The sequence below is a fragment of the Neoarius graeffei genome, chromosome 19 (genome assembly GCF_027579695.1).
Source record: "Neoarius graeffei isolate fNeoGra1 chromosome 19, fNeoGra1.pri, whole genome shotgun sequence".
Classification (NCBI taxonomy): domain Eukaryota; kingdom Metazoa; phylum Chordata; class Actinopteri; order Siluriformes; family Ariidae; genus Neoarius; species Neoarius graeffei.
This window is the reverse complement of record NC_083587.1, coordinates 3,624,997-3,646,822: the sequence shown is the minus strand read 5'-3', so window position 1 is coordinate 3,646,822 and position 21,826 is coordinate 3,624,997. Positions and strand designations below refer to the sequence as shown.

Below are 21,826 nucleotides of genomic sequence, written 5' to 3'. Positions count from 1 at the left end.
TTATCAGCATAAAAAAGTGAATGGGCTTGCTCACCGTTCGAACTACGGGGGTACTCGGGGGATCCGAGATCCCTTGAAACAGACATGAGATCCCTTGAAAACATGATTTGGGAAATGTTGGGGGGTCTCTAAAATATTGGCAAAATGATGTTTATTGACATAGCAATCGTGTGTAACGGGAAGCATTTGCATATCCGAAGTGAGCGCGCGATGGAGATCCGCACTCTGAGACAAGCGCAAGCACCCCCCCCCAAGGGAAAAAAGGGACCCCCAAAAAATATCGGCATAGTTCGAACACTGGTTGTACCAATGTTATTTTTTTTTTTTATTGTAGAGCATAGCACGTCTTGTCACAGCCACTGCAAAGTGGGGCTGGAGCCGCCGATGGGAAAACGAAACCTAAGCCGAGCACCGTGGCTCTTCGGGGGAGGGCAGAGGACTCTGGCTGTGCAGGGCGTGGCATCATGTCACAGAGCGTTAATCTCGCGATAAAAAAATTATTGCCGTTAAAATTGAGTGAAGTTAACGCGTTAATAACGCGACATTTTTGACAGCACTAATATATATATATATATATATATATATATATATATATATATATATATATAATTTTTTTTTTTTTTAATAAATCTCCCACTGTCCGAAATGCCCGAAGGGGGATTATGTGATGGCAATGTCCATCCTTCCATCTGGGAAGGATACTCACCTTCTGAAATCAACTCCTCTCTCAATTTTTGGAGGAATTTCACGGAACTTGACAGGATTCTTTGTATATGTCGGTAATATGCATATTGCAATTTCATTCAATTACATCTCATTTTACCAGAGTTATGACATAGTTGCCAGTGGGGGATATTGTGCTCTCAGAGCACTTTTGTTTACATTTGAAAGCCTATGCCTCCTAATGCCTGCTTTTTTCCTAAATTTGTTTGGCCCCTCCTTTAATTTTTGACCTTTTTTTGGACATGGCTTTTGTTTCATTGCTGCGCACTGCTTTTGCATTAGTTTAGAATGTTAACGTGCATTAGCTAACATGGTTGTGATTTGACAAGTGAGAACAGGCACACAGCATGCTGTCATGTGAACCCAAAATGACCAGCCCACAGAGAGGGCCAGTAAAAAGACAGCAAAGCAAAATCTCTGGTCATTATGCCCTGGCGAATAAAGATGAGCCAAAATAGCTGGTCTGTCCATACAGACATCTTAACGTATTTCTTGAGGGAATTTTCCAGCCAGGAGAAATATCCTTTAGCAAAATTCATTCCAGTATGTTGCCTTCCCTCTTTTTCAGGTTCCTGACCATAGTTAGGAAGAAGTGAATCTGGTTTGGTAGGCTCACTCACCTACTCGCATGGCTTTCATAATGCTCCTAGATTCTAACAGATATATGCATCAGGACACAGATGCACATGGCATTGGTCTGAACAAAGTAACATCTTCATATGAAAATAGCGGTCATCACCATTACAGTCGTGGCTAACTCCACATAACCTGCATAGCAAAAAAAAAACCAGACACATACTGGGGGGGGTCATCCCATAATACTCCTCCTGCAGTAGCCCCTCTTAAAACATTTTACAAGTACCATGCAACTGTGTGAGAAAATTATGACTAAAACTTTGACTAGAATTAGACTAAAATGAAAATTGAGTTCCACTTCTTAAATCTTGATGAAAACGAAACAAAAAAAATTAATAAATAAAATAAAAAGACTAAAATGAAACTACAATTTTCAGTACAAGACGAAGTCTCATTTAAAATTATTTAAATTCAAAATTAACACTGCAATACTGAACTAAACCAACATTACCTACTGAACATTTATGGCAAATAACAATTACTTGTACAAATCCAAAATATTTTCTATAAAACCAATTTGGTGGCAGAACTGACTTTATAGTTGTGTGGGGGGTTTTTTTGTTTGTTTTTTTTGTTTTATTTTGTTTTTTTTAAGCTGTCTGTTTAGAGATCAAAACACAATGGGCAGATATTTATCAGAGAGGTCTGATTCACAGCGCAGCTTTGCCATGTCAGATGTAAAGCCTTTTATGAGAAACCTTTCCTTTGCCTAAATTCTGATAAAGCCTTGCCTGCATTTTCCTGTAGTTACTAAATTCATCTCCAAGTTTGTCAGCTGTTTTGTGAATCTAAAGATACAGTCAAGAACCTTTAATTCAACCTTCATAAGCCTTAATGTAATATTGGCACGAGCCATCGTTCTCATTTCTGTATCCCTCATTTAAAGAGATTGATTGATTGATTGATTTAGTGAAGAAAATGTAAATGTGGTATTTTTCTCCAGGTATACAGGAGCATGCAGTGTGAAAAATACATCGACACCAAAAGAGAGATGCATGTGAATTGGATGAGGTGAGAAATACACCAGTTGTTGGAACTTTTTAGTGATTTGATTTTACAGCTCATAATTTGTTGGAAGAACTTTATCTTCTTGCTGTCACTGGTATCTCTGCCATGCTTTCTCTAAGTTTGTAACGCTGATCTGATTTTTACCTTTTCTGGAATTTTGCCTCATTCTTTTAGGTATGTGAATTGTGCCCATAATAATAAAGAACAGAATCTTGTGGCATTTCAGTATCGAGGGGGAATTCTGTATCGTTGCTGTCGACCCATTAACCCAGGACAGGAGCTCTTGGTGTGGTATGAAGAGGAGGGCACCAAAGAACTCAGTCCTGCACCTACAGGAACAACCAGACAGAAAGGTGTTACTATAGTCTAAGAGGTTATTTTCTGCATCATCTAGTGACCTATTTCTTAGCCTAATATTGTTTCTGGGATGAATACTGTTGCACAATGGAGTCTACAATAACCAGAGAACTCATTTTGGCCAGTTCCACCAACCAGGTAGGACTTCTCTATCATATGACAATGACCAACCAGAGAGGGTGAAGTCTGTCGGCTTCCTCTGAGACACGTGAAGTCAGCCCACTACATCTCTTGCTATTGCGAATTCTTTGTAACGTCTGGCTTTTCTCCATAAGAGTGCTAATTAATCGACATTTCTCATGAGTACAACTTAATACTGATGACAGAAGAAAAATAACCAAACATCTTCCATTCAACATACTGATGTTGGCGCAATCAGTTAATTGTTGAAATTAAGTGATCAATCTCATTAAATCAGTCTCATTAAATTTGAAGGTTAATAATTAAAATGAATCAATCCCATTGAATCGTTTACTTTGACTCATTTGAATTGAATCATACCATAGAATCAGTCTCATTTGAAGTGAATCATTCAGTGAATCATTTAGTGAATCGTTCAATGAATCATTTAGTGAATCATACCATTAATCCTGGTGCTTAATAATAAATTACCAAACAGCTAAATTATGGTATATTTCCAAATTATTACGATCACTTACCATATTACATAACTTATATGCACCATTTTGAATTCTTTGAGAGATTGGGGACTTCAGAAATATTGGAACACCAACAAGATGAATACACACAGCTTTGATAATAAATGGATTTATTATAACAAAGATAAAAATGGATAATCAATATATACAAATATGATATGGTGTGTGTGTGTGTGTGGCCTAGCTTGTTGCTAGCTAAAACAAAGGAATGTTATCTAAATAGAACAAAGGATTAGCTCTGTTGCTAATGTGTGTTGTGTGTGTGTGTGTGTGTGTGTGTGGGAAGGACTTGACCATGTGTTTAGCCTCGTGTAGCTAACTACACGTGGTGGAGGCCTAGATTAGCCTTGTGTTGCTAGTGTGTGTTTGTGAAAGGCCCTATGGCCTAGCTAAAGTGTGTTTGTTAGGCCTGGTGAGGCCTACTGAGCACATGTTGCTAAAGACAAAGGAATTAGCCGTAGCTAACTAGGGTGTGTTTGTGAGTGGCCACGTGGCCTGAACAAAAAGCTAGCTTGTGGATTTCTAGCTGAGGTGTGGTTTATCAGGCCTGATGGCCTGCTGAGCACATGGTAGGCCTTGATTAGCTTTGTGTTGCTAAGCAGGCAAAGGGAAGCTGTAGCTAACCCACTAGCTCATAACCATACTGAATCCACTGAAATCTTGATGAGATCAAGATGTATAATAATGAAATTAAAATGTTAGTAAGAATGAGAGGGAAGCATGCACAGCCTGTCTATTAAAACAATTGAGATTAAAACAAAAACAGAACAATTCAACTCGACACGCTGCGTGTCTAATAGTGTAATGAATAAACCTGGGTTTAAATTCACACTTTCAATAAAAGCAAATTCCTAAGACTATCTTAATTTATGCCCAAATGCCAAAATCTTACTTAATCCTGCCTTTAGCAAGATATGAAGAAATATTCGCCGTTGTAGTTTCGGGCCTCGCCGTTGGAGCACGTGAGCCGCTCGTGATGGAGGCGTAGAGAACTTTCTGGTCCAGCGGAGCACTTGGGTGGTTCCCGTGGAAAGCAGAGGATTCTTGGTCCGAACTTCAGCGTTCGTGAGGAAAAGTCTCTGATCAGAATAATATGCACAGCGCTTTAATCAGGAGGAATCTGGTCGCTCCTAATTATAAATTAAAACTGCGTTTGAGCTGCAGTCGTGACGTCACTTCTAATACGAATAAACCGGTTGTAACTCAGGTTGAGTTTAAAGATCGCGCTATTCTGGACTTTTACCTTGGCCAGTGGTTAAGCACAGAACGCGCTGGATGGTGAATCTTGCAAGAAGGAAGTGTTTTCGGGTTTGAGAGCATCTCTTTTGTGTGTCTAGATTCCTTGGAATCCGGACACGAGAGAGACAAAGAGCGGAGCTTCCGCCTGGACTTATGCGCGCATGGCGGACCGACGTAGATGATCCCGCCCACACGTGACGCAGGTCAACGCGGAAGTGGGCTGATGGGAAATGTAGTTTCTTAGTGTACCTACAGTCCCCCTTTTGGTCTCAGGGGTATGACAGAGTCGTAGCACTGAAAGCACAGTACCGTACAGTCCACGTGTCCTTAGTCCTTGAGGTAGACTTGTTCTGCACAGTTCATGGTGTCCTGTGAAGACTGTGTAAACTTGTGAGTTCCAGTAAGACAGTTGGAGACAGAGGCATTTTGGGCATATAATCACTATGGGCATTTTGGGCATATAATCACTATCTAACTACTAAACACTATCTAATCACTATCTAGCAGGTCAACGCGGAAGTGGGCTGATGGGAAATGTAGTTTCTTAGTGGAATGTACCTACACTGAATAAACTCAGTGCTGGTTATTCTGAAATACCGTTGATTGTATTTGTGTTTCGAGCCATTTCCTGATGAGGATCATGTTCTGCCTTTAACCAAAATTCGCAAAACTCAAATGGAACAAAAAGGTCATGATGATGGTGGGCAGCAAGTGAACACAGTGGAAACTTCTTTTTTTCAAAGTAAGAAAAAAAGGATTGTCGCATAAACTAATCGATTTTTTTAAAAATGTTTTAATGACTATTTGAAAATCATAACCCATTTCTAGGGTTACTTGTTTGAAACTGAATATATAGTAAACCACAAAATACTGCTGTATTTTTATTCATCATGCACAGTTTAACCAGAAGTAGCGTAAAATGCATGCCCTGTGGATTCTGAGTGGTGCAGCAGAAAAATATCCTCCCCATCATCTTCCCTATTTTCGGGAGATTGCCACATTCTAATCCTGATAATGCCACAGTCATCTGTGGTCGGGAGCTCAAGAGAGAAAAATTGGCTAGGCTCTCTGGGAGGGAGGGGTGACATGCTCTCTCTCTCCTCTGTTAATTACACCAGTGAGTCACGGGTGTCTGTGAGCTCATGCACATTCATATGGAAGTGAGTGGATTGGGCTTTCCTCTGAGTGTGTTACGCCACCCACTGACATTGTATGAGTAAAAGATGCGGTCAACTGGTGTTACTTGCCTCGGAGGAAGCACATGGTAGCCTTAGCCCTCCCTGGTTGGGGGTTGTTGTGTGATACGGAAGAGTAGCCTGATGGGTGGGAATTGGCCATGGCTAAATTAGGGAGAAAATCAGGGTAAATAAACACATGGCCTATCACAACAAACACACAATATAGGACAATGCTTTCAGACCTCCCCATATTACAGAAACACACAGGAGGGAGGGACAAAAAAAAAACATTTTATAATATCTTCAGTGCAATATAACCAGCTGGCTGGATAGAAGTTAGTTGAACACGCACATGCAGCATGCCTGAACCAAGTAAAGTTGTTAATTGGCTAATACAGTTGTCCGTCAAACCCATCAAGCATTATACAAATCAATTAGAACACATTTGCTTTATTTCAGGAGCACGTGATGCAGTATTTATATTATCAACCAATTTAATAAGCAATAACATTATTTTTAATATTAAATTCAATAATTCCACGAGTCATGCCATACAGAAAGAATCTTTGTTTATTTTTAACTCCTTAAACTCTTTCAGCTCGAAAATTTCAACATATTCAGGGACAAGTAAGTGGTTGCTTTATTACTACAAACCACACCGTGGCATTCTTTGCATAATACAGTAAGGAAATTCCTGTAGAGGCTTTGCACCATCACATGACCCCCATAGCAATGGTAACTACACCACCATGACAGGAGGCATGCTTGTAGTGCTTCATTCAGACGAGTTAGCTGTTATTGATCAGTATGGGAAGATTTTGCTGTGTTTTTGGATGTGTAAATCATTCTGAATGAAACAAAAGACATCAGATTTTTAAATTTACCAAAAGTAATTCATTATCGGGGGGGAAAAACGAGAAAGATTTGAAAACGTAGAAGGGAAAATGGCTCGTAAACATATGAAGTGCAGTGAGGCGCTCAATCTTATACAGAGAGTTGAACATAAGAGACAAAGTCTAGCAAGATGCTTATTCTTGTACAGTGAAGTGAACGTGGGCGTAAAGCTACAGTCACACTACAACTTGCAATGCTTTGCAATGGGTTATCAATGAAAAATAGGTGTTTTGGTGATGATGCTTGGCGATATACAGGCAAACTAAAAGTTGTGGTCACACAGCAGGCGAACTCTTGACTGTCACGCCTACACGCTCAAGCAGCTGCGCTCGCTCACAGGCCCCAGTCGTTATGGGAAACACCTGATGCTGATTTGAGAACAATCGGCACACCCATATAAGAACACAGTCTTTTTGAATGTTTTTTTTTTTTTTAAATCACTGTCATGATTTGAGCCATGTTTATGACTCAGCTTTTGGTTTTGCTTGTGTTATATTTTTGCAAATATCACGCTTGCTAATAAACACTATTCCTGCACTTAGATCTGTCTACCACCGCATACTTGCAAAGTCTCTGTGAAAACAGCATCCTTATATGCGCATGCTGATTGCAGTCAAATCAGCATCGGGCATTTCCCATAATGACAAGGTCCCAAGTGCGCGCACAACGTGCTCCAAAGGACCCCTGAATGTAAATGCACTTTTAAAGTCTCAGTGAAGGTTAGGCAATGACAAGCTGCTGTGTTGACGCTCATGTTCACTTCACTGTATAAGAATGAGCACCTTGCTGCAGTTTTGAAATGAATTTTTTTTTAATTTTGGAATTCTTACCTTTGTGGAAATGAAGTGAGCATATGATCGTATTTTTGACCTCTCCGTTCAACAGAGTTCCGCCCAATGTTTGTGCACCATTTTTCCCTTTTACATTTACAACCCTGGTCATGAAAGTGTTACGGAATTTCCCGGAATTCCGGGTTTTTAGATTTTCCGCCAGATTTTTTCTGCGAATGACCCGGAAATCCGGATATTTGACAAAACTCTTAAATCTCCGGTTTTCCGAATGGAGAAATTTATTTTTCGAATTTTTCACGTTCCTAGACGCGGTGTAATACTTCGCATCGTCCTTGCATGGGCGCAGTCCTTAAATAGCCCAAACATAGTTCATTGATTAAAGACAGGTGTTCTTTGTTAACGGCGCACATGCTGGAGCTCGTTAGGCACATGCGCACCTTCAGGACTGACACCGTTCTGCGCAAGCGCAACACAATCGCACTAGAAAGCATGTTCAAGCTGCCAGTGTAGCTGCAGTCTTTTTAGTTGCGAATTACGAGTATTTTCTCGTGTTAATAATTCGCCGTGTCAAAACAAGCAAAACTTTCCTCCTCCTTTCGACGTGAAGAGAGGTAAGCAATTTATTATATACGTGTGTGTGTGTGTGTGTGTGTGTGTATATATATATATATATATATATATATATATATATATATATATATATATATTCCCCCCCCCCCCCCCCCCCCCCCATCAAAGTTGCGTTTTGTGGTTTGGAAGCTAAGTTTTAGTGCCGTTTCTAGAACACAACATCAAGAAAACGTGGAAGAAACAGCAATAATGGAAGAGCCTGTTTCTAAGCTGCCTAAAACTAGCAATGGTAATTATGTTTTGTTACATAATGTACTCAGGCTGCCAGTCAATGTGTGACACACACACACCCTACGCCCCTGATTGATATGAGAAATTTGGTATTCATTGGTGTGTTTAAATTTACAGACAAAATGTACTTTTTAACAGTAGCGTTTTGGGATTTTGCTGAGTTTACCTTCAACTGTCTGATTTTTTTTTTTTTTCAAAGTAATTAACTGTGTAACCAGGAAAACCACCGCATTTTCTAAATGCACTCCTGAAAATTACTCAATAACTAGGGGAATTAAATTTGATATTTTTGACATGTTAATCATTAATGTACATGAAAGAAAGAGGCTTAAAAGTTATAACTTGTTTTAGTGAAAATAAGTACTAAAATGCACTAGAATGCAGGGTTTTGCATGTTATGTTATTAAAATATTTTCAGGGGACATTGCCCCCCCCAAATCTCAGGTTTTTTTCCTTTGCTCCACTTTCATCTCTACGTAGAAATCTCTCTGTTTTGTTTCCCCCGATGAAAAATTTCTTTTGGTAAATTAAAACATTTGATGTCTCTTTCATTCAGAACAATTTGCACATGCAAAAACACAGCAAAACCTTCCCATACTGATCAATAATAACTAACTCATCTGAATGAAGCACTACAAGCATGCTTACTGTCATGGCGGTGTAGTTACCATTACTATGGGGGTCATGTGATGGTGCAAAACCTCTGTACTGCTGCAGACTGAATTGAATGCCATTTGAACTGTTGCAGTGTGTCCCTTTTTTTATATGCCTGCAATTCTGTATGGCCATTCTTATGTCTTAATTTATGGATGCTGGCTTTCTTTCTTTCACCATTTACTTTAATATGAATCAAGTGGGTTTCACAAAATCCCACAAAATTTAATTTCATTAACTGTGTGTTTCATTGAAATTAATAAGCATTTTAAATATGACAATCCATATGTAAAAATAAAGACCTTCTTGTGTAAATGCTTCTAGATAAATCTATTCATAACCAGATTGATAAATAAGGCCCATTGTTGTATGTTTCAGATCCTTCAATGCTCGGGCTGAGTCTCCTTATTAATCCTGGATGAGATGTAAATAAGGCTAGGCTTGCCATTACCTAGACTTAACATTATATCAAACAGAAACCAACTACTCCCCCTTAGTCAGTCTGACCCACGGGGCTATGACCAGTGCTGTGCCTAGCTGTTGTACCAGCACCTTATTGAATCTACAAGTATTCCTAGCTAGTGGCTGCTGTATCTTTGTCCTCAAAGATACTTTTTTTTCTCCTCAGTCTTCATGTAGAATCTTGAAAGTTTGAGGTTCAGTAAAAATGCTCCCTTACATTAGGTTACTGTGGTTAGATTTTATAATCTTGTTGCATTTCATGTAAAATTTCTGATACTTTTGTCCTTTCACTTCCCCAGAAGTAAAGAACACTTTACTGCAAGTCTTTTCCTGCTCCACATGTTTTCGTTCCTGTGCATCTCAAATTTACCTTGACCAGCGCATCCAGAGATACCACGATGAAGAGTCTGTGAGACTTCAGGAATCAAGAGAGATTAAATATGAACTTCAAATCCCCTCCAAATGCTCCAGTAGTCAGCCAACATCAACTGATGCTTTCAGTTCTGACACTTCTCATAATGATGTAGAGAAGGAAATTCACCACAGCTCAGACTGTGGAAAAAGTTTTGGTCATCAGAATGCACTCAAATGGAACCAGTGCAGTCACAAAGGAGTAAAGCCACATGACTGCTCACAGTGTGGGAAGAGTTTTACTGAACAGAGTGCTCTCCAACGACACCAGCACATTAACACAGGAGAGAAGCTGTATCACTGCTCACAGTGTGGGAAGAGTTTTACTCATCAGAGTCATCTCCAAACACACCAGAGCATTCACACAGGAGAGAAGCCGTATCACTGCTCACAGTGTGGAAAGAGTTTTACTCATCAGAGTCATCTCCAAATACACCAGCGCATTCACACAGGAGAGAAGCCGTATCACTGCTCACAGTGTGGGAAGAGTTTTACTCAGCAGAGTACTCTCCAAATACACCAGCGCATTCACACAGGAGAGAAGCCGTATCGCTGCTCACAGTGTGGGAAGAGTTTTACTCATCAGAGTCATCTCCAAATACACCAGCGCATTCACACAGGAGAGAAGCCGTATCACTGCTCACAGTGTGGGAAGAGTTTTACTCAGCAGAGTACTCTCCAAATACATCAGCGCATTCACACAGGAGAGAAGCCGTATCGCTGCTCACAGTGTGGGAAGAGTTTTACTCATCAGAGTACTCTCCAAACACACCAGAGCATTCACACAGGAGAGAAGCCGTATCACTGCTCACAGTGTGGGAAGAGTTTTACTCATCAGAGTCATCTCCAAATACACCAGCGCATTCACACAGGAGAGAAGCCGTATCACTGCTCACAGTGTGGGAAGAGTTTTACTCAGCAGAGTACTCTCCAACAACACCAGCGCATTCACACAGGAGAGAAGCCGTATCACTGCTCACAGTGTGGAAAGAGTTTTACTCATCAGAGAGATCTCCAACGACACCAACGCATTCACACAGGAGAGAGGCCGTATCACTGCTCACAGTGTGGGAAGAGTTTTACTCGTCAGAGTCATCTCCAACGACACCAACGCATTCACACAGGAGAGAAGCCATATCACTGCTCACAGTGTGGGAAGAGTTTTACTCATCAGAGTGATCTCCAACGACACCAGCGCATTCACACAGGAGAGAAGCCGTATCACTGCTCACAGTGCGGAAAGAGTTTTACTTGTCAGAGTGATCTCCAAAAACACCAGCGCATTCACACAGGAGTGAAGCCATATCACTGCTCACAGTGTGGGAAGAGTTTTACTCATCAGAGTGCTCTCCAACTACACCAGCGCATTCACACAGGAGAGAAGCCGTATCACTGCTCACAGTGTGGGAAGAGTTTTACTCAGCAGAGTACTCTCCAACTACACCAGCGCATTCACACAGGAGAGAAGCCGTATCACTGCTCACAGTGTGGGAAGAGTTTTACTCAGCAGAGTACTCTCCAACTACACCAGCGCATTCACACAGGAGAGAAGCCGTATCACTGCTCACAGTGTGGGAAGAGTTTTACTCAGCAGAGTAATCTCCAACTACACCAGCGCATTCACACAGGAGAGAAGCCGTATCACTGCTCACAGTGTGGGAAGAGTTTTACTTATTCAGGTACATTTAAAACCCACAAGTGCAATAACTCCGAGACATTGCATGCTTTAAAGTTGTCAAATTAAATGGTTTTTATTCATGCTTTTGCTGAAAATGTCCTGTACTTTGATCCTAATTGTTCATATTAAAGGACTACATATTTTAAAACAATCTTAGTGATTTTTAAACAAGGCTGTTAATGTTTTCTTTTGATCTTATGTAGTTATTAAGTAGTCATTAATTACCACCATATAAATAATGATTCAACTGTAACACTATTATCAGTGTAGTACTGTAGCATGAGACTAATTCTTCATAGAATTATTACGGAGCAGGAGTTTAATGTACTATGTTTAACGGAAATGTGGATCAAACCAAATGAGTATGTCGCATTTAAATGAAGCTATATGCTTCATTCTCAGCTATATGTATCAGCTTCGTCTAACTGGTAGTGGACAAGGCGTCATAGTTATTTATGATAACGTAGACATCATACAAAAACCTGAACAAAATTTCAATATGATTTGAAGTTCTTTATATTAACATACATAGCAAAAAAATAAGTCTACCCAGTCAGTTCAGCTAATTATTTACAGATCTGTGGTCTGTGTTCTGAATTTCTTTCTGAATTTGCGGATTTCATCTCAAACTGGTTGTTTCTTTGGACAAAAAATGAATTATTGTCGACTTTAATATTCACTTAATGTTAGGTTTTATTCCTTTGTAGGATAGATTCTGTTCGGTTGAAATGGCCTTCTGTCTCAGCTAGACATTGTTTAAGAACATTTTGCTTGTTTTGATGTGGGATGTGTATTGTTGATCAGAGATGTGTCTGGATAGCGCCAAGGTCTGCAATGATGTCAGACCCACTCTCACACACTCGCAGCTGCATAGCCAACATGTATTTGGGATTAAAAGTTAAATTTAAAGCCATGATATAAGTTAGTTTTATAGCTAGGATTGTGATTTAAGATTGGTAGCGTTAACCAGTTTCTTTAATGTTGAATCTGAAGTTGAAATGATTGAATGTTGGATTTAATGTTAGATTTAAAGCTGCATTAAGTGATTCATGTTAGTTTTATAGTTTTAAGTTAGTTTTATAATTACAGAATATAATTTAGGATTGTTAAGACTTTATAATTCTAATGTTAACTTTATGAGTTTAATCCTGAATCCTGTTTGACCTTCCTCCGGTGAAGTAGCATTTCTTTGTTTTTGCCAGACATATTCTTATTTTTCTTATGTTTCGTATGACTTTCTTTGTTTAAGTTTATTCTTATTTTTGTTTATTTTCTTCTAACATATCTGTTTAAAATTGTTAGACATATTCTTATTTGTTATTTTGCTTATGATTGTCTTACTACATATTGATGAATTCAAGATGTAATTTGCTGACTTAGCACAAGACACACATTCATGTGTTAAGAATTTATGATTTTAATATTTTAGCTTTTCATCCTTTAGCTTTTAGATCCTTTAAACTATTTCTGTTTAACTTGGCATTAATTTCTGATGTATTTGACCTTCTTTGACTAGACTTCGTAGACTAGATATATTATCTGTGTTTAAAAATTCCATCACCATCTTAAGTACATATTGCCCTATGTTATATCTGACCTGAAGGGGTGTACGTAAGCAATCACCTTTCAAATCTGTTTGTACTTTGCTATCATGTCATATCATCAGAAATATGTCATTATGTTATGCTTGAGTCAAGATTTATACACGCGCTCTGATGTAACCTGCCCCAGATCAAGGTCCCCTCAATTGCACGCAATCGAGGAGACAAACATAGCTGATGTCATAGTCTGACATCCTACACACACATTTCTACGCCACATTCCTACACGTAACACACATTACACACACACACACACACACACACACACACACACACACACACACACACACATTTACGTACATGTAGACAAAACATAAACAGAGATAAATGGATGCTATAAAATGTTTTCATTTCGACGAAGGAACTGTGAATAAACTGGCTGTGAAACCTATCTCTGGTTTTCCTGGTCTGTTTCTTTCGCGGTGTCTCCGTCCCGGATCCGTAGGTGGCACGAAGGCATTGGGTCTCGAGAAGCAAGTTGACCATTCTGACTGGGAGAACCCTAACACTTCAATAACCCTGAAGACCCTCTGAAAACAGTGTTCGTGTCCATTTTAGATTCATTAGGGTTTAATCAGAACGTCATAGGACTGACCCATAATGGTGGTCACACTCTTGATCTAATACTTGTATTAAATATAGAAAATATAGTCTGACTTCCACATCATCTGAGGTAGCGTCAGACTCTCGTCTGATTCAAAATATGTCTGAGCAATAATATTCTGTATGCAGCTTGCCACACCATCACTTCAAAATTACATTTACACCAACTACTGCATGAAGATTTATCAGAAGTTTCCCCTAGTTATCAACTTGTTTGGATCACCATCAAACTCCACAGAACTTTTATCAGCTTTGAGTCAATATTCTGCGATACTTTAGATGATGTAGCTCCGCTTAAAAGAAAATAATTCAAGAGAAAAAAAATCGCACCCTGGTATAATGATCACACATGCAGCTTAAAACAAAGTTAGAAAATGGTATCAAACAAAGTTGATAGTATTCCAATTAGCATGGAAGGAGAGCCTCTTGAACTATATAGACAAGCTCTTAATGCAGTAGATCAATGTTTTTCTCTCTACTCTAATAGAATATAACAAAAATAATCCTAGATCCTTATACTTTGGCAATATGAACTAGGAATAACACCACCACAGACACATGCACACCTTCAATATGTAGTAGCAATGATCATTATTCCCCCCCCAGAACAAAATTGAAAATATCAATTTAAAGCCAGCCAATTTGATAAGTATCCGTGGAGAGAACACTATAACCACATCAGAGCAATGATTCATCTTTTACTCCCCTTTGAGTCTGAAATAATTTCACTTGTTTCCTCATTAAAATCTTCAGCTTGTGTACTAGATCTCTTACCTACATGATTCTTCAAACAGAACACTAGACGCAATCAAAACTCTTCTAAAAAAAATTATTCTTTTAGCAGTGGCAATGTACCCAAATCCTTTAAACTAGCAGTTATCAAACCCTTGATTAAAAAAAAACCCTGACCTCGACCCCTGTCAGCTGTCCAATTATAGGCCAATACCAAACCTCTGCTTTATCTCTGAGATCCTAGAAAAAGCTGTCACACAGCAGTTATGCTCATATATACATAGGAATAACATCCATGAAATGTATCAGTCAGGATTTAGACAGCATCATAGCACAGAGACAGCTCTGATTAAAGTAGTAAACGGCCTACTGTTGGCATCTGATCAGGGCTGTGTCTCGCTGCTTGTATTGCTTGACCTTAGTGCAGCCTTTGACACCACTGATCGTTCCATTCTCCTGGATAGACTAGACAATGTGGGAGTTAAGGGAACAGCCCTCTCCTGGCTCAGCTCTTATTTAATTGATCACTGTCAGTTTGTTGATGTAAATGGCAATTTTCCTTTGCATACTAAGGTAAAGTTTGGTGTTCCACATGGTTCCGTTTTAGGCCCATTGCTTTTTTCTTTCTATATGTTACCTCTGGGTAATATTATTTGTAAGCATGGTATTAGTTTCCACTGTTATGCTGATGACACAGTTGTATGTTTCTGCAAAGCCAGATGAGAGACACCAGCTTAATAAAACTGAGGAATGTGTCAAGTTTATTTTTATAGCACTTTTAACAATAGACATTGTTGCAAAGCAGCTTTACAGAATTTTAATGACTTCAAACAGGAGCTAATTGTATCCCTAACCTATCCCCAATGAGCATGCCTGTGGTGACAGTGGCAAGGAAAAACTCCCTCAGATGACATGAGGAAGAAATCTTGAGAGGAACCAGACTCAAAAGGGAACCCATCTTCATTTGGGTGGTAACAGACAATGTGATTATAACATTTTAACAGTTTTAACCCTTTGGTGACTGACCCCTTGAAAATGGTTCCTCCAGGAACGATGACGTTTCAGTTGTCAAGACAACGGAAAAACTAAAATACAATAGCATTTTGTTTTGTGCACAAGAGCATTGTGACGTATCTTTCTGTTTTTGTATTTTAGTTTTTCCATTGTCTTGACAACTGAAAAGTCATCGTTCCTGGAGGAACCATTTTCAAGGGGTCAGTCACCAAAGGGTTTTAACATGAAGTCAGTTTCATTGATGTTATAAACTCTTCATTGATGAAAACTTGACTGCAAAACTGTTCGTGACAACTGCAGTCCTAAAGTTAGCAAGTCAACTGTAGTCCTCAGCCATAAAAGCATTACTGTAAGTGTCCAGAACATCTTCCAAGTGTGACTTTCAACTGTCCTTATGGGGCTGTCCTCCACAGGAGCGATGTGATGAGACTCCACCCAGACATAGGGCATCAGGATGGATCAGGCAGGTCTGAGCAGCAGAAGAGATCAGCATCTCGGTCTCAGGGCATCTCACTTAACTCTGACAAGAGAGAAGTACCTGTATTAGGACCACATGCAGCTAGAAGTAGGATTACATAACTGTGGATGGCCTTTCAGTTTCTTCATGAGGAGCAGTAAAAGACCTCGGGGTGATCATTGACTCCAGTCTTTGGTTTGAAACTCATATTGATAACATTAGCCCAGGTAGCTTTCTGTCATCTCAGAAATATAGGGTGGCACAATGGTGTAGTGGTTAGCACTCTCACCTCACAGTAAGAAGGTTTTGGGTTCAAGTCCAGTGGCTGACGGGGGGGGCGTTCTATGTGGAGTTTGCATGTTCTCCCCATGTCTGTGTGGGTTTCTTCCGGGTGCTCCAGTTTCCCCCACAGTTCAAAGACATGCAGTTAGGTTCACATGGGGTGGCCTTGGGCTAAAGTGCCCTTGAGCAAGGTACTGAACCCCTAGCTGCTCCCCAGGTGCTGTAGTATGGCTGCCCACTGCTCTGTGTGTGTGTGTGTTCACTGCTTCAGATGGTTTAAATGTAGAGGATGAATTTTCACTGTGCTTGATTGTGCATGTGAGAAATAATAGCTTCTTCTTCTTAAATATTGCTAAGTTAAGAAATATAATGTCACTACATGATGCAGAAAAACTAGTTCATGCTTTTGTTAACTCTAAGTTGGATTATTGTAATACCTGACTGTCTGGATATTCCAATGTAGAACCAGAGCAAGTGGGTGGAGCACAGAAGCACGGCAGGCCAGAACTGAATTCTCAGAAACTTTTTATTTTCTGTTTTATAAGTGGCTTTTCAGCTCATTCACTCTTGCACACACATGCTTATGGGTCGGGAGAGAGCACGCTTTCTCTACTCTCTCCTTTTATAGGGCGTGGTCACTGGGGAAGACACACAAACACAGGTTAACGCACATCAGGTGCAGTGATTCTGCCACTTACCTTCCCTGACTCCGCCCTCCATTCACAGATCACCGCTTGACCACGCCCCCGCTGCCACATACCCCCACCGCCCGACTCAGGCCCGGAAGCCGTCCGGCCTGCAGCTGACCCCCCCCCCTTTTGACGGGAGAGGAAATCCCAGTAGGTTGTAGCGGAGGGCGAGGACCGCCCACTTGGCGAGGCACTCCTTTTCTATGGTGCTGTACCGGCCCTCATGCACTGACAGCTTCCGGCTGATGTACAGCACTGGACGATCCTCCACCTCCTGGGACAGAACAGCCCCTAGCCCTCTGTCTGACGCATCGGTCTGCAAAACAAAGGGGAGAGAAAAGTCAGGGGAGTGTAACAGTGGCCCCCCCACACAGTGCAGCCTTTACCTCAGAGAAAGCCCGCTGGCATTGCTCTGTCCACTGGACTGGATCTGGTGCCCCTTTTTAGTGAGATCAGTCAGCGGGCTGGTGATGTCCAAATAATTAGGTATAAACCTACAATAGTAGCTAGCCAGCCCCAGGAACTGTCTCACCCCCTTTTTGGTCTTGGGCCTCGGGCAGGCCACAATTGCTGCTGTCTTATTAATTTGGGGACACACCTGCCCATTGCCCAAGTGGAAGCCCAGATACCATACTACAATACAAGGCATTGGGTATGCATCGAATTTAGACACCGCGTTGACTTTTCTATAGTCTACACAGAACTGGACCGACCCGTCGGCCTTGGGAACCAAGACCACCGGGCTGCTCCAGTCACTGTGGGACTCCTCGACGATGCCCATTTCGAGCATTGCCTTGGGTTCTTCCCAAACCACTTTTTTCTTGTGTTCAGGTAGCCTGTAAGGGCGGCTGTGCACTACCACCCCTGGGGGCATCTCTATGTGGTGTTCTATGAGGCTGGTGCGGCCGGGCAGGGGCAAGAACACGTCCGAAAATTCGGTCTGCAACTGGGCAACCTCCGTGAGTTCGGTCGGGGAGAGGTTATCTCCACAGGGGACCGGAGAGGTACGCGATGTCATTGTTCCCTTTTGAACCTCCGGCCCCAGCTCTGCCTTCTCCGGAACCACCGACACCAACGCCATGGGAACTTCCTCGTTCCAAAGTTTTAAATAGGTGGTAAATCTGTAACGCCCCACCCCTGTCCATTCACCGCACCTCATAATCTATGTCCCTGACTCGCCGTGTGACCTCAAAGGGTCCTTGCCACCTGGCGATCAATTTGGAGCTCGACGTGGGCAACAACACGAGTACTTTATCTCCTTATGTGAATTCCCTAAGGCACGTGCCCCTGTTGTACAGACGAACTTGACGTTCTTGGGCCTGCCGCAAATTCTCCTGGGTTAGGTGCGTGAGGGTGTGGAGTTTGGCGCGCAGGTCCATAACGTATTGAATTTCATTTTTGCTTGTTGAAGGTCCTTCCTCCCAATTTTCACAAAGCACATCTAAAATGTCACGCGGCTTACGCCCATATAATAATTCGAACGGGGAGAACCCCATGGAGGCTTGTGGGACCTCTCGCACTGTGAATAACGGACTCGAGCCATTTATCCCAGCTGCGTGCGTCCTTGCTTACAAATTTTCAAATAATGTTCTTGAGGGTGCAGATGAACCGTTTGACTAAGCCATCCGTTTGTGAGTGATAAATGCTGGTGCGGATAGGCTTAATTCCCAGTAACCCATACAGTTTGTGCAGTGTGCGTGACATAAACATAGTGCCTTGATCAGTCAGAATCTCTTTGGGGATTCGGACTCGGGAGATGATGTGGAAGAGTGCTTCCGCAATACTGCCTGCTGAGATATTGCGAAGAGGCACTGCTTCCAGATATCGCGTTGCATAGTCCACCAGAACTAAATTAAAGCGATATCCTCGTGTTGACCGATCTAATGGCCTGATGAGATCTATCCCAATTCTTTCGAACGGGGTCTCAATTAATGGCAGAGGGCGCAAAGGTGCTTTTTGAATGGCCACTGGAATTACTAACTGGCATTCGCGGCACGCCGTACACCACCTACAGACATCGCTGCGAATCCCTGGCCAATAGAACCGGGCCATTATTTGGGCTAGTGTCTTATCCTGCCCTAAGTGTCCGGCCATGGGATTAAAGTGAGCTGCCTGGAATATAAATTCCCGGCGGCTCTTTGGGATCAAAAGCTGTGTTATCGGTTCCTTCGTCTAATTGTCCTGTGTCACTCGGTATAACCTATCCTTAATAATGGAAAAATAGGGGAAGGATGGGGTGGCATTTGGCTGGAGCATTTGACCATCAATTACTCTCACTTGGTCAAACGCATGCCGCAGAGTCTCATCTCGCGAATGCTTTAACGGGAAATCTGCGAGGGATTCCCCGAGAGAGGGAGGAGGAGCCTGCTGCTCCTCACTCTGATGCGGTGATGACGTAGATGGCTCTGTGACAGCTGCTTCTGCCAATGCCACACCGGGACCTCCCGCTGCTAAATTATGGCAGGCCCCACTCCTCACTAAATGTGCCATTAATTCCCTAAATCCCAGCCAATCAGTCCCCAAAATTATCGAGTGGGTAAGGCGAGGATTAACCGCCGCCTTTACTCTAAATTTCTCCCCTTGAAATAGAATGTGGACCGACACTAAAGGGTAGTTGTGAACATCCCTGTGCACACACAACACCTTCACCAATTGTGCTCTCCCCAATGCCTCGTCTTGCACCAGGCTTTGGAGGATTGAGGTATGATTACAGCCGGAGTCCACCAAAGCCTGATACGTATCCCCTTGGACACTCACCAGTATGTGATACGCTCTGGCCCGATCGAGGGCGGTTCCTGGCATGTCAGGGATCCGGACCACTGCGCCCACCTCCATCGCCGAGCATTGATGCTGGAGGTGCCCCCGGCTCCCCGCAGCGCAAGCATACCGGCCCAGGCTCTCCCTCTGCACCGGTGTTTTGGAGCTCACTCACCTGAGGGGGGGGAAGACACAGACATGGAAGTAGGAACTGGTAGGGCACCGCGGGCGCTGCGGGCCATCTGGGGTGGAGCCGGCCCCCGCCTCCGCGGTGGGGGAATGGGGTGAGGACGAGAAACAGAAGGGGAGAGAAAGAGAGAAGAAAGGGGAGAAGAGGAGACATGCTGTCCTGCCGTCGGAACAGCCGCCAAATGGTCCTCCGCCAGCTCGATGGCCTGATCCAGCGATGCCGGGCAATGGCACTAGACCCACTCCACTCTTCCTTCCAGAAGTCGGGCGGTGAATTGTTCCAGTGCCACCAGGTCAATGATTTCCTTGGCGTTGTGGTTGTCGGCCGACAGGCGTCCCGGAGTTGCTGGCCAAACATGAACGGCCGGCCGACCTCCTCCAGGCGCAGCGTGCGGAAGCACTGCCGTTGCTGCTCTGAGGTGTGCCCCACACGTTGGAGGACGGCCCTGTGGAGGTCGCCGTAGACCAGCCGGCTGTCGGCGGGGAGCTGTAGCGCGGCTAGCTGCGCCTCGCCCATTAGCAGGGGGAGGAGGCGCACCATGCACTGTTCCACCGGCCAACCCAATGCCTCTGCTGCCTGCTCAAAAAGAGCGAGGAAGGCTTCAGGGTCATTGTGCAGACCCATCTTCGTTAGGGTGAGGTGGGGGAGGGTCTGCAGTGGTGGTGGACCCCGCCGATGCGAGCAGGTGCTGGAATGCCTGACGATCTTCCTGCTGTGCCCGCACCAGGGCTTCGAACCATTGTTCTTGCTCCTTCTGGAGGGCAACCAGTGCCTGGTGCTGGCTCTGTTGGGCCGAGGCGAGGGCATAGACCAGGTCCTTGAAGGGGGAGGACTCCATGGGGCTGTCTCCTTCTGCGCTCCATCCTGAATTTCGGCACCACTGTAGAACCAGACCAAGTGGGTGGAGCACAGAAGCACGGCAGGCCAGAACTGAGTTCTCAGAAACTTTTTATTTTCTGTTTTATAGGTGGCTTTTCAGCTCATTCACTCTCGTGCGCACACATGCATTCGGGTCGGGAGAGAGCTCCCTTTCACTGCTCTCTCTCCTTTTCTAGGGTGCAGTCACTGGGGAAGACACACAAGCACAGGTTAACTCACATCAGGTGCAGTGATTCTGCCACTTACCTTCCCTGACTCCACCCTCCATTCATAGATCGACGCTTGACCACGCCCCTGCTGCCACATCCAATAAGAAGAAGAAGAAACCTTTATTCGTCACGTGCACACTTCAAGCACAGTCCTCTGCATTTAACCCATCTGAAGCAGTGAACACATGCATGCACACAGAGCAGTGGGCAGCCACACCAGAGCGCCCGGGGAGCAGTCAGGGGTTAGGTACCTTGTTCAAGGGCACCTCAGCCCAAGGCCGCCCCACGTCAGCCCAAGGCCACCCCACGTCAACCTAACTGCATGTCTTTGGATTGTGGGGGAAACTGGAGCACCCGGAGGAAACCCATGCAGACACGGGGAGAACATGCAAACTCCGCACAGAAAGGCCCTCGCCAGCCACTGGGTTTGAACCTGGAACTTTCTTGCTGTGAGGCGACCTTGCTAACCCGTACATCACTGTGCCGCCCAATAAGTGCATAAATAAGTGCATAAACAAGCTCCAGTTAGTTCAAAATGCAGCAGCAGGAGTCCTTACTAGAAGATATGACCACATCACCCCTATCTTATCCACATTGTATTGGCTCCCAATCAAATTTCACATTTGATTATAAAATACTACTATTGACTTTTAAAGCACTGAATGGTCTCGCACCACAGTACATGAATGAAATTCTGGTCCTTCTGGACCCACAATGCCAACTTGGATCAAAAGGTGCAGGCTACCTGTTGGTACCTCATATAATAAAGACTACATCAGGGGGCAGAGCCTTTTCTTACAAAGCCCCACAGTTATGGAACAGCCTTCCAAGTAGTGTTTGGGACTCAGACAGACAGTCTCAG

The 21,826-nt window shown here is 42.9% G+C and overlaps 1 protein-coding gene and 2 pseudogenes across 2 annotated transcripts in view; 2 read left to right on the top strand and 1 right to left on the bottom strand.

The window, feature by feature from the left end:
• Window positions 1-12,534, top strand: part of LOC132867683 (zinc finger protein 271-like) — a 155,828-nt gene extending 143,294 nt beyond the window's left edge. The window contains exons 4-6 of one of the 2 annotated variants that reach the window (XM_060900689.1): window positions 2,303-2,370; window positions 2,542-2,720; window positions 9,762-12,534. In XM_060900689.1, the coding sequence (XP_060756672.1) occupies window positions 2,303-2,370; window positions 2,542-2,720; window positions 9,762-11,617 (2,103 nt within the window). In that variant the 3' untranslated portion in view covers window positions 11,618-12,534. The remainder of the gene's footprint in view (window positions 1-2,302; window positions 2,371-2,541; window positions 2,721-9,761) is intronic. The other variant, XM_060900688.1, reaches the window with a different exon arrangement.
• LOC132867726 (histone H2AX-like) overlaps window positions 1-21,826 on the bottom strand; it is a 1,044,434-nt pseudogene that overhangs the window by 955,293 nt on the left and 67,315 nt on the right.
• Window positions 1-21,826, top strand: part of LOC132867717 (uncharacterized) — a 1,045,807-nt pseudogene that overhangs the window by 959,815 nt on the left and 64,166 nt on the right.